Source organism: Solenopsis invicta, chromosome 12, assembly GCF_016802725.1.
Source record: "Solenopsis invicta isolate M01_SB chromosome 12, UNIL_Sinv_3.0, whole genome shotgun sequence".
NCBI lineage: Eukaryota > Metazoa > Arthropoda > Insecta > Hymenoptera > Formicidae > Solenopsis > Solenopsis invicta.
This window is the reverse complement of record NC_052675.1, coordinates 7,493,832-7,508,308: the sequence shown is the minus strand read 5'-3', so window position 1 is coordinate 7,508,308 and position 14,477 is coordinate 7,493,832. Positions and strand designations below refer to the sequence as shown.

At 35.1% G+C, this 14,477-nt stretch overlaps 1 protein-coding gene across 5 annotated transcripts in view; it reads left to right on the top strand.

Moving 5' to 3' along the window:
- The window catches only part of LOC105198305 (kinesin-like protein KIF13B), a 33,480-nt gene that overhangs the window by 13,390 nt on the left and 5,613 nt on the right, over nt 1–14,477 (top strand). Inside the window, exons 3-23 of one of the 5 annotated variants that reach the window (XM_039455342.1) lie at nt 2,677–2,840; nt 3,664–3,932; nt 4,041–4,288; nt 4,376–4,493; nt 4,578–4,790; nt 4,880–5,137; nt 5,279–5,528; nt 5,638–5,780; nt 5,866–6,213; nt 6,527–6,703; nt 6,770–7,295; nt 7,405–7,629; nt 7,747–8,013; nt 8,168–8,350; nt 8,440–8,631; nt 8,705–8,998; nt 9,094–9,236; nt 9,480–9,648; nt 11,244–11,261; nt 13,421–13,495; nt 14,320–14,471. In XM_039455342.1, the coding sequence (XP_039311276.1) occupies nt 2,677–2,840; nt 3,664–3,932; nt 4,041–4,288; nt 4,376–4,493; nt 4,578–4,790; nt 4,880–5,137; nt 5,279–5,528; nt 5,638–5,780; nt 5,866–6,213; nt 6,527–6,703; nt 6,770–7,295; nt 7,405–7,629; nt 7,747–8,013; nt 8,168–8,350; nt 8,440–8,631; nt 8,705–8,998; nt 9,094–9,236; nt 9,480–9,648; nt 11,244–11,261; nt 13,421–13,495; nt 14,320–14,471 (4,432 nt within the window). Of the gene's footprint in view, nt 1–2,676; nt 2,841–3,663; nt 3,933–4,040; nt 4,289–4,375; nt 4,494–4,577; nt 4,791–4,879; nt 5,138–5,278; nt 5,529–5,637; nt 5,781–5,865; nt 6,214–6,526; nt 7,296–7,404; nt 7,630–7,746; nt 8,014–8,167; nt 8,351–8,439; nt 8,632–8,704; nt 8,999–9,093; nt 9,237–9,479; nt 9,649–11,243; nt 11,262–13,420; nt 13,496–14,319; nt 14,472–14,477 lie in introns of all 5 variants that reach the window. The other 4 variants (XM_039455343.1, XM_039455340.1, XM_039455341.1 and 1 more) reach the window with 4 other exon arrangements.

Genomic DNA, 14,477 nt, shown 5'->3' with positions numbered 1-14,477 from the left:
ACTGGGATTAGTTGATCAACTTTTCAATTTTGAATTTGTACAGACAAAACTGAAAGATTTATCGAAAAAGCTAATTCCAAGTCATTTACTATTATAGATGAATTAGATTATTTAATATTTTAATAATAAGTGAAAGCTAATAACTGAAATAAGAAACTAATGTTTTTCGAACACGTTCCTCGTGTATCAAATAGTCCCAAGGCCGTGGTGACTAAATTGACTAATAATAGCATTGTTGAGTTAAGAAATAATATATACATATTAAGTTATGCTATTAATATATTTTTATTAGTTTTTATATAATTTATCAAAAATTGAAATAAGATTCAAAGTAAAATTTATATATATAAGTAAATAAGGCGGTCAAAATTAACGAGCGACAAAAGATGTAATTCAAATATAAATGATTCTCATTATTTTAAAGAGAAAGATAAATTTTAATTATACTCAAAAGGTATACGTTTCGGTTCTACTTAGCTTTCTTCAGCCAAACAATTCTTCTTAAAACTAACAAGATATTTTTAACGATATTTAAAAGAATCGAGCCTCATCACGTTTGTTACAATAATTTAGTCACATACCGAACGTTATAAATATTTTCCTGGTGGCGAACAACCAATCCTGACCACGAATTTAATTCGTTGGTGATCCATCTACACTTTTTGGTGGTGTGAAGAGAGATACGAACTTCAATTTTACATAATGAGCACACAAGTTCCCTGTGGCTTCATATGTAATTCGACAAGCGCAGTTATTGTAAAATATATAAATATATAAATATTGTAAAATATATGAATTAAAATTTATATATTTAACTAATAAGTTTTTAATTTTAAAATAAATTTTTTTTAAAACTACTTAATTTTATAGTTACTTCTTGATAACCGATAAAATTACTTACAAATGTATTTAAAATAAAAAAAAATATTATAAAATTTATTATTTATCATCACTTATTAACTAATTAGCGTATTACGTGTATCTATAATCGCAGGATAAAATTGGGCCTTCCTTGATCCATTAGTTCACTTTCGAAAAAAATTCGTGGTATGCAAATATTGTAATAAGACGGATAAACAAAAGGAAATTACGGGAGTATATCGAGTAAGATTTACTCTTGTCATTTAAATGGGAATGGCAAATATATACTCTGACAATTGCATAGTAATTTAAAAACAAAAAATGCAAGACTGAAAATATTTACTTGTCTATAATATATGATATTTGGACAATATTTGTTGAATAATACCTGTGGCGAAATACTCTGGGTAATTGAGTAGCAATGTTTGCTGCGTGTACAAACACAACTATAGCTATCTCCAAAGTTTTATTTTATTTATAAATTCATTCAATTAGTCATAATCATACATGTTCATTAGTCGTTATTATAAAATCAACTTGCCCTCAGTCCTTCTTTACAGGTACAAGAGCAGGACTCGCGAAGGAATCGCTTAGATCGGTCGTCAGACGACTATTTCGAAGCGTCTGGAAAAAAATAATTGAACTTTCGAAAGTCATGACGGTAGCCTAGTTCACGCACTCGCAATTTGAACGTTGAGCATTACTTTTAAGTCGTTTAAGTTAAAACTTAACGGGGCAAGACGCCGCGCCGCGTCGCGCCGCGTCGCGCCGCGCCGGTGCCTGTGTCGCGTGTCGAAGGCCACTTGAAACCGTAGGACGTAATCTCGAAGGGGCGATCTCATTGTCACGCGATGGTCGGTCGGTTTCTTCTTCTTCTTCCCTTGATCGAGCGGTCACCCACTGCCGCAAATCTACCGTCGCGCCGCCGCGCAGTCCACCATCTCTCGCACAAAGGCTGTCGCGTTCCCATTGTCGCGTCGCGCGATCCGTTCTATTCCGCGTTCGAACGTTTCGATGCGCGAGATCACTCGAATACGCATGCGACTGTACATACGTGATTCGCTATAATCGCTTTCATAGCATTATAATTATCGTTTGCATTATATTTTCTCGATAATTCGATGCAGCATTTCGCGCGCGAGAAAATTAAGTGCTAATGTATTTATGCTATCAACAGGACTAATAATATACTATTGAAAAATAAAATGCCATTTGTATCATATATTTGTCTTTTCATCTTCAATCGGAGTGTATTTGCATATTCACTGTGCATGATTTAACTTTGGACATTTCGCAAATTTCATCGGCGCAAAAAGATTTCTTTTCGTACTAGTAGGGAAACTAATTTCCTGTGTATGTGTGTACACACACACACACATATATATACATGGGTAATTAATAAGAAAGTACAATGCGCGCGCGCGCGTATATGTAACAAATTTTTCACAAATGTTTATTACACACACGTGAAATGTACCAAATTGGTAAGGTGTCTCGAAAGTTCTCGGTATCCATTTATTTTAAAGTAAATAATGTATTATTACAATTGCATAGTGTAATGTATTTCCGCAGAAATCTTGCATACAGATTTCTTTCGTTTTTCGATCATTTGTCATCGAACAAGAATGTTGTATTCTTCTTTTCTTTTTTCAACATCACTATTAATCGACTCGTAACATGAGCAAAAATTAACAATAATGTGACGGAGGATTTTTTTAAAAGAGAGAACTATTTATTATAGATTAATGTTTCTGATAATAGATTAATGTTTCTGACTACAACGATTATAACAACTATTTTCTATCAATGTTTTAGGAACAAGCCAAAGACTTTCGCTTTCGATCACTGCTTTTATTCTCTGGATCCTGGAATGGATAATTTTGCGAGTCAAGAGGTTGTTTTCGACGCCCTGGGTCGTGATATCTTGGACAATGCGTTTCAGGGTTACAACGCCTGTATATTCGCCTACGGACAAACTGGTATGACACCAATTGCAATAGTCATATTTAAAACAATTAATTTAGCCACTGTTGTGCGATATAATTCAAGCCTTTAAATTCAAGTTGAGAGGCGCGTGTTGACACGTTGGAAAGAATGCGTTAGTTAATGATCGAAGCATGAACGAGTGTGTACAAGACGGTAAATAACGCGATTAATCGGTTCGGTTGTCGATAAACGGCTACGGTTGATTTTCTGCGGAGCAAGACATTGACCCACGAAGCAGAACGAGACACTGCGGTAATCTATATGCGATACTCGTATGGGCGTACACAAGATGAGGAGGAGGATAAAACGGTGCGACGAGAAAAGAGATGAGATCGCACATTTCTAAATACCTTTGTAATTCTTCACGAGCACTGAAAGATCTTTTCTACTCAATCGCGTGATTGGAGCTAATGCATCGTTATTCCGCTTTTTTTTTTATTTCTTTTTTACGAACTTGTACGATAGATCGTTTATTTATATCGAATCACTTGAGATTACCTAACTTTCGGAGGAACGTCTCACTAAACATTTTTATTTTTATAATTAAACGTAAATGCTTATTGCAAGTATCACGTTTATAATTATAGCAAAGAGGGAAACTCGAAGAAAGAAAATAGAATTTTTTAGGCGCCGACACACAACTCGCATATACAATTTTTCAAATATCATCCGAATAAAGTGTACAATCTTATTAAATGAGTAATTATTTAATTAAGTATTAAACTTACAGAATATTGTAAATATTGAATAAAATGATTTAAAACGATAAAGAGGATTTAACGTCGTCTTTCGCACGTGCGTGGCTTGTTCTTACAGGCTCCGGAAAGTCTTACACGATGATGGGCAGTGGTGATAACAAAGGGATAATACCACGGTTGTGTGACAATCTCTTCGATATGATAGCGAAACAGCAAAGTTCAGAGCTCACGTACAAGGTCGAGGTTTCGTACATGGAGATTTATAATGAAAAAGTGCACGATCTTTTGGATCCGAAACCAAATAAGCAATCACTCAAAGTCAGAGAGCACAATGTCTTGGGGCCCTACGTGGATGGGCTGAGCCAACTGGCTGTTACTTCTTTTCAGGTGACAGCCTTTTCTTTTTCTCTTGTTATCAACACTCTTGTTTTCATATCTGTGAATAATTTTTGTCGAATCCGAACGATCCATATCTATTAAAATGTTCAACTTTAGGACATCGACAACCTCATGGCGGAGGGCAACAAGTCGCGAACGGTCGCGGCAACAAATATGAATTCCGAGAGCTCTCGTTCGCATGCCGTATTCTCGGTAATTCTCACGCAGACTCTAACGGACTCGAAGAGCGGAGTCAGCGGAGAAAAAGTCTCGCGGATGAGCTTGGTGGATTTAGCTGGGAGCGAAAGGGCTGTGAAAACTGGAGCAGTAGGTGATAGGCTTAAAGAAGGAAGCAATATTAACAAGTAAATACCCTTTACGCCCCGTACAAATCAATTTTCGTTCGCGTCAACACGAAGATGCGTAATAATGGAGAATGCGTTAATTTATAGGTCTTTAACGACGTTGGGTCTAGTCATTTCAAAGTTGGCGGATCAAAATTCCGGCAACAACAAGAAAAAGGATAATTTTGTGCCCTACAGAGATTCTGTTCTTACGTGGCTCTTGAAGGTACATTAGCTTCCTAGCGTCCAACAGGGTGCTTTAAGATACGTTTATATATCGAATATCCGATATACGTTTCGACATTTTCAGGATAATCTTGGTGGCAATAGCAAAACTGTCATGGTAGCCACAATATCACCAGCTGCTGATAATTACGAGGAAACGCTATCGACTCTTCGGTATGCCGATAGAGCGAAGAGGATAGTCAATCATGCTGTTGTTAATGAGGATCCGAATGCTAGAATTATTCGCGAACTTAGACAAGAGGTGGAAACCTTGAAGGAAATGTTGTTACATGCCACAGTAAGAGAACCTTCCCTATTGCGTTACACTACTAATGAGCTTCTTGCGTTAAAATTTCCATGAAAACGTTTGATTTTGATTGGGCTCAGGGATCGATTGTTGGCCAACAACGCACAGACATTACGGAAAAATTGTCCGAATCGGAACGACTGATGAAGGAAATGTCACAGACGTGGGAAGAGAAGCTAGTGAAAACCGAGAGACTACAACACGAGAGGCAGCAAGCTTTGGAAAAAATGGGAATAAGCGTACAAGCGTCTGGTATTCAAGTAGAAAAGAGCAAATACTACCTGGTTAATTTGAACGATGATCCAAGCTTGAACGAGTTGTTGGTTTATTACCTTAAGGTAAATAAAGTGTATCTTAAGGTGTTGTATACCTTTTGTTGTTGGCCATGTTTCTCTCTCTCTCTCTCTCTCTCTCTCTCTCTCTCTCTCTCTCTCTTTCTCTCTCTCTCTAATCGCGTTACTTATCTTTGTCCTTTTCAGGAAAGGACTCTCGTAGGCGGTCGTTCAGCCAAAAGGGAACAGGATATTCAATTACACGGTTTGGGTATCCTACCGGAACACTGTGTTATCACGATAGAAGAATCAGGCCTGTACATGACACCATTAAATGGTGCTCGATGTTTCGTCAACGGTACGCAAGTTGTAAACAAGACTCTGCTGCAGCATGGCGATAGAATTGTTTGGGGAAATCATCATTTCTTCAGAGTTAACTGTCCAAGAAGTGCTACAGGTACGACTCGGTTTAATATATTGATTTCATAAATAAAGCTTATCAATGTCTCCAAGTAATCGGAAGTAACGCATATATCTGTATGTGTCTGTTACTATTCTGTCTGCAGCGATCAATAGCGAACCGCAGACTCCCGCTCAAAACATAGATTACAACTTTGCTCGAGAAGAGCTCATGCTTAACGAACTTTCAAACGATCCAATTCAGAGAGCTATAGCGAGACTAGAGAAGCAACACGAGGAAGATAAGCAGGTATACATTTGCGCCGCTTTAATAAGCATTGTATAATAATACTTTTGCATTATACGCTCATATTGTACGCACATGTCTCAAAAAGGTTGCCCTCGAGAAGCAGAGGCTGGAATATGAACGACAGTTTCAACAATTACGCAATATATTATCTCCCTCAACGCCGTATTCGCCTTATGTACCGTACGATCCTTTAAGAGGTAGCCAGGGTGGAAAACTCCCGGCTTGCACACCAACAACGCAAATGCGCGTTGAAAAGTGGGCACAGGAACGAGACGAGATGTTCAAGCGGAGTTTGGGTCAATTGAAGACAGACATCTTAAAGGCTAATGCATTGGTACAAGAGGCTAATGTCCTAGCTGAGGAGATGGGTAAACAGACGAAATTTAGTGTCACCCTGCAGATTCCTCCGAATAATCTAAGTCCGAATAGAAAGGTAAAAGATAACAAAAGATATTATATTTACATCACTCATGTTTTTATATTGTGTTTGTTATGTTTTAAATACAGACTTTTTCAACTTATTAATTTACAAATTTACCTGATTTATCATATTCGTACAGTATTCGCTTATTATAATTCTTTGTTTCTTTTATCGATTTATTTATTATTTGCATTTTTACAATTAATGTTAATCGTACATTTTATTTATTCTGATTTTTATTTTTCCGTTATATTTTGTTCTTGTTTTTAATTTATGTATTTTTTGTTTTTTTCCCCATTCTTCCCACGCACTCTTCGATATGTAGAGTGTATTCTTTCAGCGAGGCGCGTTTGTGAGTGAGCCCGCGATTTTAGTGAAGAGGACGAATATGGGAAGTCAAGTTTGGTCCATGGAAAAGCTAGAAAATAAATTAGTCGATATGCGAGATATGTACGAGGAAAGAAAAGATCCTCATAATTGTCAACGATTACCTATGATCAAGGTATACACATACTTTTATATATCAAATATTTCCTTAACAGCAAGTACAAAATTATTTTTCTTACAGGATGAAGTACCAGGGAAAACACAAGATCCATTTTACGAATCCCAAGAAAATCACAATCTTATCGGAGTTGCAAATATTTTCTTAGAAGTATTATTCCACGACGTACGATTAGATTATCATACTCCGATTATTAGTCAGCAAGGAGAAGTCGCTGGTCGACTGCAAGTCGAAATAAGTCGTATATCCGGACAATTTCCTCAAGATCGAATTTGCGAGGCCGCTTCGGAGTCTTCCGCGGACTCAACGTCCTCGGAAACGGATGATTACTCCGGAGGATCTAGCCACATTACCTGTCGCATAACGATAAAGCAAGCCACTGGATTACCACTCTCGTTAAGTCATTTTGTGTTTTGTCAATACATGTTTTGGAATCACCCAGAACCGATAGTGGTTCCGCCTGTGGTAAACGCGGAGCTGCCCAATTCGAATTGTATCACTGGACAGAGGGATTCCTTGGCATTTAAGTTTGATCATACGAAAGATTTTACCATTCCTATTACGGAGGAGTTTATGGAACACGCAGCTGGTAGGAATTGTGCTCTTTTGCCTCTTTATATATGCATTATTTTTTTAATGAGTGCATCTCTTGCATTATTACGAGCATATTTATTCGCGCTTGTTTATTGTTTTCTCAGAAGGGGCATTGAGTATCGAAGTATGGGGCCATCGCAGCGCAGGTTTCTCACGGAGTAAACCTGGGTGGGAAGTGGAACAACAGCAATTGGCGAAAGCTAGATCGCTCGCTGATCGATGGTCTGAATTAACGCGAAAAATTGAATTATGGGTGGAGATACAAGAACTGAACGAGCAGGGAGAATACTCGCCTGTTGAAGCTGCAATGAAGCAAGATACATGTACAGGTGAGAATGTAGATATATGTATGTAATATCGACTTGTCTCTCAAAGCATACATTACACGTTCTAGTTATTATTTATATTTAAGTAATTGCATCTTTTCTTTCTTCCTTTTCTTTTAGGTGGTATTTATCAACTTCGACAAGGTCAACAACGTCGAATACAAGTTCGAGTGAAACCAGTACAAAATTCCGGAACACTACCGATCATTTGCCAATCGATATTAAACATAGCCGTTGGGAGTGTATCAGTACGAAACCGATTGCAAATTCCATTAGATAGTTATCAAGATGAGGACTTAAGTATATTGAGAGACAAGTGGAGCGATGCTTTAATGAGAAGACGACAATACCTTGATCAACAAATTCAGAAACTCATTAATAAACAAGGTAATATATACCTATGTATATGTAAGTGTAACGAGACAATTCCAGCGACGAAAGAGGATATAAACCTAAAGTCTATTAATATTCTATTTAATTTGTCCCTTTGTCTTCTCTTTCACTTTCTTACATTTATAATCCCATTTGCTTATCTCTGTAGATAAAACGGAACAAGATATGGAACGAGAGCAGAGTCTCGTAGATCAATGGGTCAGTCTAACGGAGGAACGGAATGCCGTTCTAGTTCCTGCAGCGGGTTCAGGTATTCCCGGTGCTCCTGCCGACTGGACTCCGCCCGCAGGGATGGAACCACATATTCCTGTTTTATTTCTTGATCTCAATGGTATTGTATACAAAAAAGTTTTTATTACGTTATCAATGTGCATTCTGTTTGACTTATTAATGCATTTACTTGGATTAAATAATATACAGCCGATGATCTCTCAACGCATCAGTCGGGAGAAGAAGTATCAGTGACGGGATTAAATTCGATCCTACCTAAGGAACACGGAAACAAATTCTATAATCTGCCTATTATTCGACATTTAGAGAAAGATGTATGTGCCATTGCCGCTTGGGATTCTAGTATACACGATAACGTACATCTTAATAGAGTGACCGACGGTAATTATTCTTTACATTTTATCAAGCAAGTAGTGATTTTCTGTATTTTAACGTGCATTGCGTTCGTTTGTAGCGAACGAAAGGGTGTTTCTAATTTTGAAGACTACCGTTCGCCTATCGCATCCAGCACCAATGGACCTCGTGCTGCGTAAAAGATTAGCTTTAAACATATACAAGAGGCAGAGCATTACAGATAGAATTTTCAAGAGAATCGTTCGAACCGATTGTTTAATGCAAACCGGTGTCACTTACGAGGTAGTTTCGAACATACCAAAAGCGAGTGAAGAGCTGGAAGATCGTGAGAGCTTAGCGCAAATCGCTGCTAGCGGGGAAGATAATAGTTTATGCGATGGAGAAACTTACATAGGTAGATTATGAAATAAGATTCTTCGATTATCTCGAAAGTGCATGCATGTTAAAGAGTATCATCTTTAGTGTTAACCTTTCCCATTATGTCTATAGAAAAATATACTCGCGGTGTATCAGCTGTCGAAAGTATATTGACATTGGACCGATTACGACAAAGTGTTGCTATAAAAGAATTGTTACAAGCACAGGGACAACCACTGATGCGCAAGACTGCGAGTGTTCCGAACTTTTCTCAGGTATTATCATCTCTTCGACATTTGTTTTTCTCTATAAATGTTTTGTCGCGTTATAAAATTATTATCTTGAAAAAGCCTTTTGTTTCTACATTATCGAAACACCACAAGTAGTTTCTCTATTAAAATTCTATTTCAAGTTTTGTTGCAACTTTAAAAGTGTTCCTTCTCCATTATTTTGCATGTGACTTTTAATGCAATGTGATTAGATTTCTCAAATGAAAAAGTTTTCATGAATCTTCACAGATTATGAGATTCGATATGTCAATGGATTCGTTGAATGCTGTTACTCGCTCGGAAAGTGTCACAGATCTCAATATGGAAAATGGTCTTCCGCATCCGCGACGTGCATCCATAGGTCACGCAAGAAATGACGAAAACTTTATATCTGCGCCACCGAAGCCATTTGGAATCGGTAAGCATATTCTCTCTATTAAAAATATTAATGTGCAAATAACATACATTATATTATAGTTATAGACAATATTCTATGATTTCTTAATTTTGTATGTATGTATAAGTGTCTATACATACACGTTTGTTTTTTTATTATTTTTCATTATGCTTGCTGCTGTTGTCAAGCGAAAATACAAAAGAAATTTTTTTATGAAATCATAGAAAGTAAAAGTCACACAAGTACCGTGACACACAGCTCCCTTCATTCATATAGACTGTACATTCATTCGTGCAATCATTCATAATCATTCATAATAATCCATTTCATGTCAAGTATGAGATATATTTTCAAGATATACGCTACATTTATAATATTGTATAATAAGTGAAATATTTCGCAGAAAAGTAATTTTTATGAAAATAATCTCTGCTGGATTTAGAAATGGTCTACGCCTGATAGAAAATCGATAGGTTTTAACCAAATTTTATTTTGGATTTCGACTATTTATATGCAAATTCGTCGTATATTGAATGCAATATTTAGTTTGCTTAAGTCTCACCATTAAATTCTTATAAAATAATGGCTTTATTAAACTTAATAGCATCGTGTTTAGGGATTTTAGTCTTTAGATTAAGTTTTTTATTTAAGTTAGAGCCACACTTTTTCTTCACCGCCTTAATCTGCTTCGTCGAGATTTATTCAATGAAAAATCAACACTTTATTTTTGAAATGTGGCTTATGCAGTGTTTTCGATATTTCACTTTGGCTATGACGATCACATTACATTCCATCCTAGTTTTGATCGTCCCAAGCTCCTCTGTTACTCTTCTTTCGGTATAGAACCTGTTGATTTTAAATAATAAAAATGCGCTCTGTCAATTTCTTAATTTTGATTACAATTTTAATTAACATTTTAATTGAAACTCATATCATCTATCATTAGTATGTACCCTTTATGTGTCTATGATTTCTGTATTTTTTCGCTGTACGTTGTTAAATATCAAGTTATGAAACTTTACAAAACGTATAAAAATTGTATTGGGTCGAGCGGATGAAAGATTTGTGACACTGTGAAAGGGTACTACTGTCCCCATCATTTAAGATAATTGACAATCTCATCATTTGAAAATATTTAGAAATTTCATTTTCATTAGTAGTAATTATAGTATATTACATTATGGAATCTTACATTACATATTATAATTACAGCTTTTCTCTTTCTCTTTCTCTGTCATATTGTTATGTCATTAAGCTATGTTCAACTTGACGATTCAATTTAATGACAATTTTATTATAAACGCGTTCCCCATTGCAGTACATAGTAGCATAGAGTTCGTATCGTGTAAAAATCAATTCAACTCATCAGTATAATCATTTGATAATAAAGAGAGTTGAGCATGGTAAAATCTACTTTCCCAGATTTGCCCTAGTATTAGCAGCTACATTTAAGTGCGCTCTACCACTTGTTACAATCAAATGAAACACTAACAAACTTTAAATAACGAACCCTACAGCAAAATTAATGAATATTGACTAATTAATGTATGCAACTAATCTATTCCTCTGTTTAACACTACGTCTACTACTTCTACAACTATTTCGGCCCACGCAAGGCTCCATTCTCAACTCAGGTAAAATGGAGTCTTGATTTGATATTTAATTGATGCCATACAGGCAATGACAATTAGTACATATGTCTCGTGAGTGGTTGAGTCTGGCTGTCTTTTTCTTTTAAAGTTTGCCTTAGTATATCAAAGACGTTACTCGCGATAGTAATATTCAGAACGGGAATGCGTTTTGACAATCAATATATCAATATGTTCTCTCGTCTAAGCGTCATTCAGTTCAGTTGGTTCAAAACAAGTTTGGCGTCATCATTCGAGGAGATCTAGAAATTGCTAATCTTTTTCTTTTTTTTAATCGAAATGCGATTTCATTATGTGAACGTTATTTTCCAATATTTGTTTAGTTGCGTTTGCATGTATAGAACGTATTTCTTGTGTGCCTAGCATATTAGCAAGTTTGTTCATTCAACTGTTTTTTTTTCTTATTTATTTTATATGAATTATTATACTATTTGATATACATATACATTATTCACAGTATACATTTAATACTGTGTACACAGTATACATTTACAATATATGTAAAACAATATCAGCGACTAATTGTGTGTGTTGGGTGTGAATTCATGTGTATGCGTATACTGCGCGACAGCACAGCACGTGCGCACACACACAATGCACGCACACACGCATGCACTCACACATACACACGCACGCACGAAAACACACACACACACAGACACCCTGTCGTTACACTATTTATCAAAATCATTGCATAGAAATCATTTTCATTTCCACATATCTATTTTCATAATTCGCAATAAGACGTATGATTTTTGAAACTTTGTTTCTTGTAAATGTTCGGATCAATCAAGATGATTTCTATAACCCTTAATGATTTGTTAAATGCACGTTAACACGTATATATTTGTCCGCATTTAACAAATCGACTAAAACATGTTAAGTAATAAAAGAAAAGATTGAATTATTGCATTATATACGTGGAAAGTGTTGCAATGTTTCAATCTTTATTAGATATACTTGTGAATGTGTCACTGAGCGATATTTTAGATAGAGTGTAGAAAATTTATTGTAACATATATGTGTATATAAATATTTTCTATGTTATAGTAATACACACACGTTAAGTGAGGATTATTCTTTCTACGTATTTAAACATATGTGTGTATATATACACACATGTGTGTATGTATATATGTGTATATATGTGTGTGTATATATATATAATTTTATCTAAATATTTTATTGGTAGTTTTCGTAGCTATTATTTCTGCTGCGCAGTTAATAGATTATTGATTAAAGATCGATATAGAGAGACGGAATAAACCTCCCGTACGCCATAAATATAGGGGAGCAGGAGAGATCAGTAAAAGTTACATCAGTGTATTACCCTATCTTTCCATTGTCTTTCTTATGAAAGAAAAGTCATTCCATAGTTGAAGATACACTTCTACAAATGTGGAAATAACGGTAGACAAGAATATGAGACAGAAGAAATATTAGTTAGTACGTATGACATTGTATGGTTTAAAGATAGTGCAGCAGTATAATAAAATCATTTACAAGTAATAGTTTCATAACAGTAGAAATATTGTATTTAAATTATAAACGAGATAACTATTATGATATTAATATAAAAAAATATGTCTTTTATATATCTTTGATTTGAAATTGATTGTTACTGCCTTTGAAAACAATTTTAAATGATGTACATCATTGAATTACATATGTAGTGTTTATTAATATATTATTAATAGGTATTTATCGTTCTCACTTATCGTAAAGATAGCAACATGCAATATATGTTTAAACATAACAAATTTTGAACAATGTGCATTTTGAAATTGTAAATTCAATGGCGAGTTGTGAAAATTGTTCTTGGAAAATGGAGTATTGTACCTAGTGCAAAAGAAAATGAAAAGTGAGACTCACACAAAATTTGTGTCATAAAACATTGATGTTTGAATTAATGGTATTGTGACATGACATATACACATAATGGAATCTCCGCATTAGAATACGCGTAGGCTAATATACGTTATTTGTCTACTTATCTCACCATTTAGTGTCTGTGGCCTGCAGGCATGATTTGTCAGTATATAAGTTCATAAAAGCTGATACGAAGCTCGCCATTATGAGGAAGTAGCGTTGGCTAGTTGAACAAAGGGAAAAGAAGTATAATCATTGCATCTATCTCCTTTCAGCGAGACCAACTTTCCTGAATCTGAACCTGAATCTCAACTCATTGACACGTCTTCAACAATCTACCTCTGCCAAGTGTAGGTGACACTCATCGTCGATCATCCTTTCAAACTTTATTCTTCAACCAAGTCTGAATGTTGAGAGAAAGTTTTATTAAAATGATGACAATTGAAAAATGTCAACTCTTAATATAGTTTGAAAGGATGAACTCGGTCAACATATGTGTAGTTTGGTTTTTTTTAATTTCAACCAATTAGAAATTAGTGTAGTATATTGAAGTAGTAGTTTGGGTTTTGTTTTATTTTAAGTGTGTTTTATTTTAGATAGTTTGTAATCATAATCACCATCGAATCGTTATTACTGCGCTTAAAGTGCAGTATGTAGTATACACATATATATGTTAAATGTTCATTAATATTTATAGAGTTATCCCGATCATCGTAATTCATTTCTTTATTTTAGATTATATATTCTACGTTTTTATTATCTAGATTACTTAATTTACCAGTTTAAAAAAACAAATTTATATATTATACATTATATATAATCGATAAATTAATAAGCTAAATATAAAACTGATGAATTAATGACATACAATAAATAAGCGTGGAATATATACAAGATCTCTTGTTATTTTTAGGAAGAGCATGGTCTTTATAAGTGTACGTCGGAACCGACCTGGCACCTCTTTCAATATATAATGTTTTTCTAATAAACCCTATAGCATCCGATAATATCTGTTAAAATAAGGAATGAGAACAAAATTAACTATTTTGCAAAATTAATAACAAAATTAAATTATTAGAATGGTCAGATCGGCCCTGATGGTTTACGTGTGCATATATATCTATATATAGACTCTTACCATCAATCATTATTAATCTAATCGTGTTGGTTCTAGCGTCTCCAAACATAGTCAGCAGTAAACTGGGTCCTCGTATGACCACATTACATGAAGAAACATCAAATATAGGGAACCAAGCGTCTACTCCTATCAATGACGATGACGAGGAGAAAAGCGACGCTGATTATTCTGAATACGAGGCATATCAGGTAGAA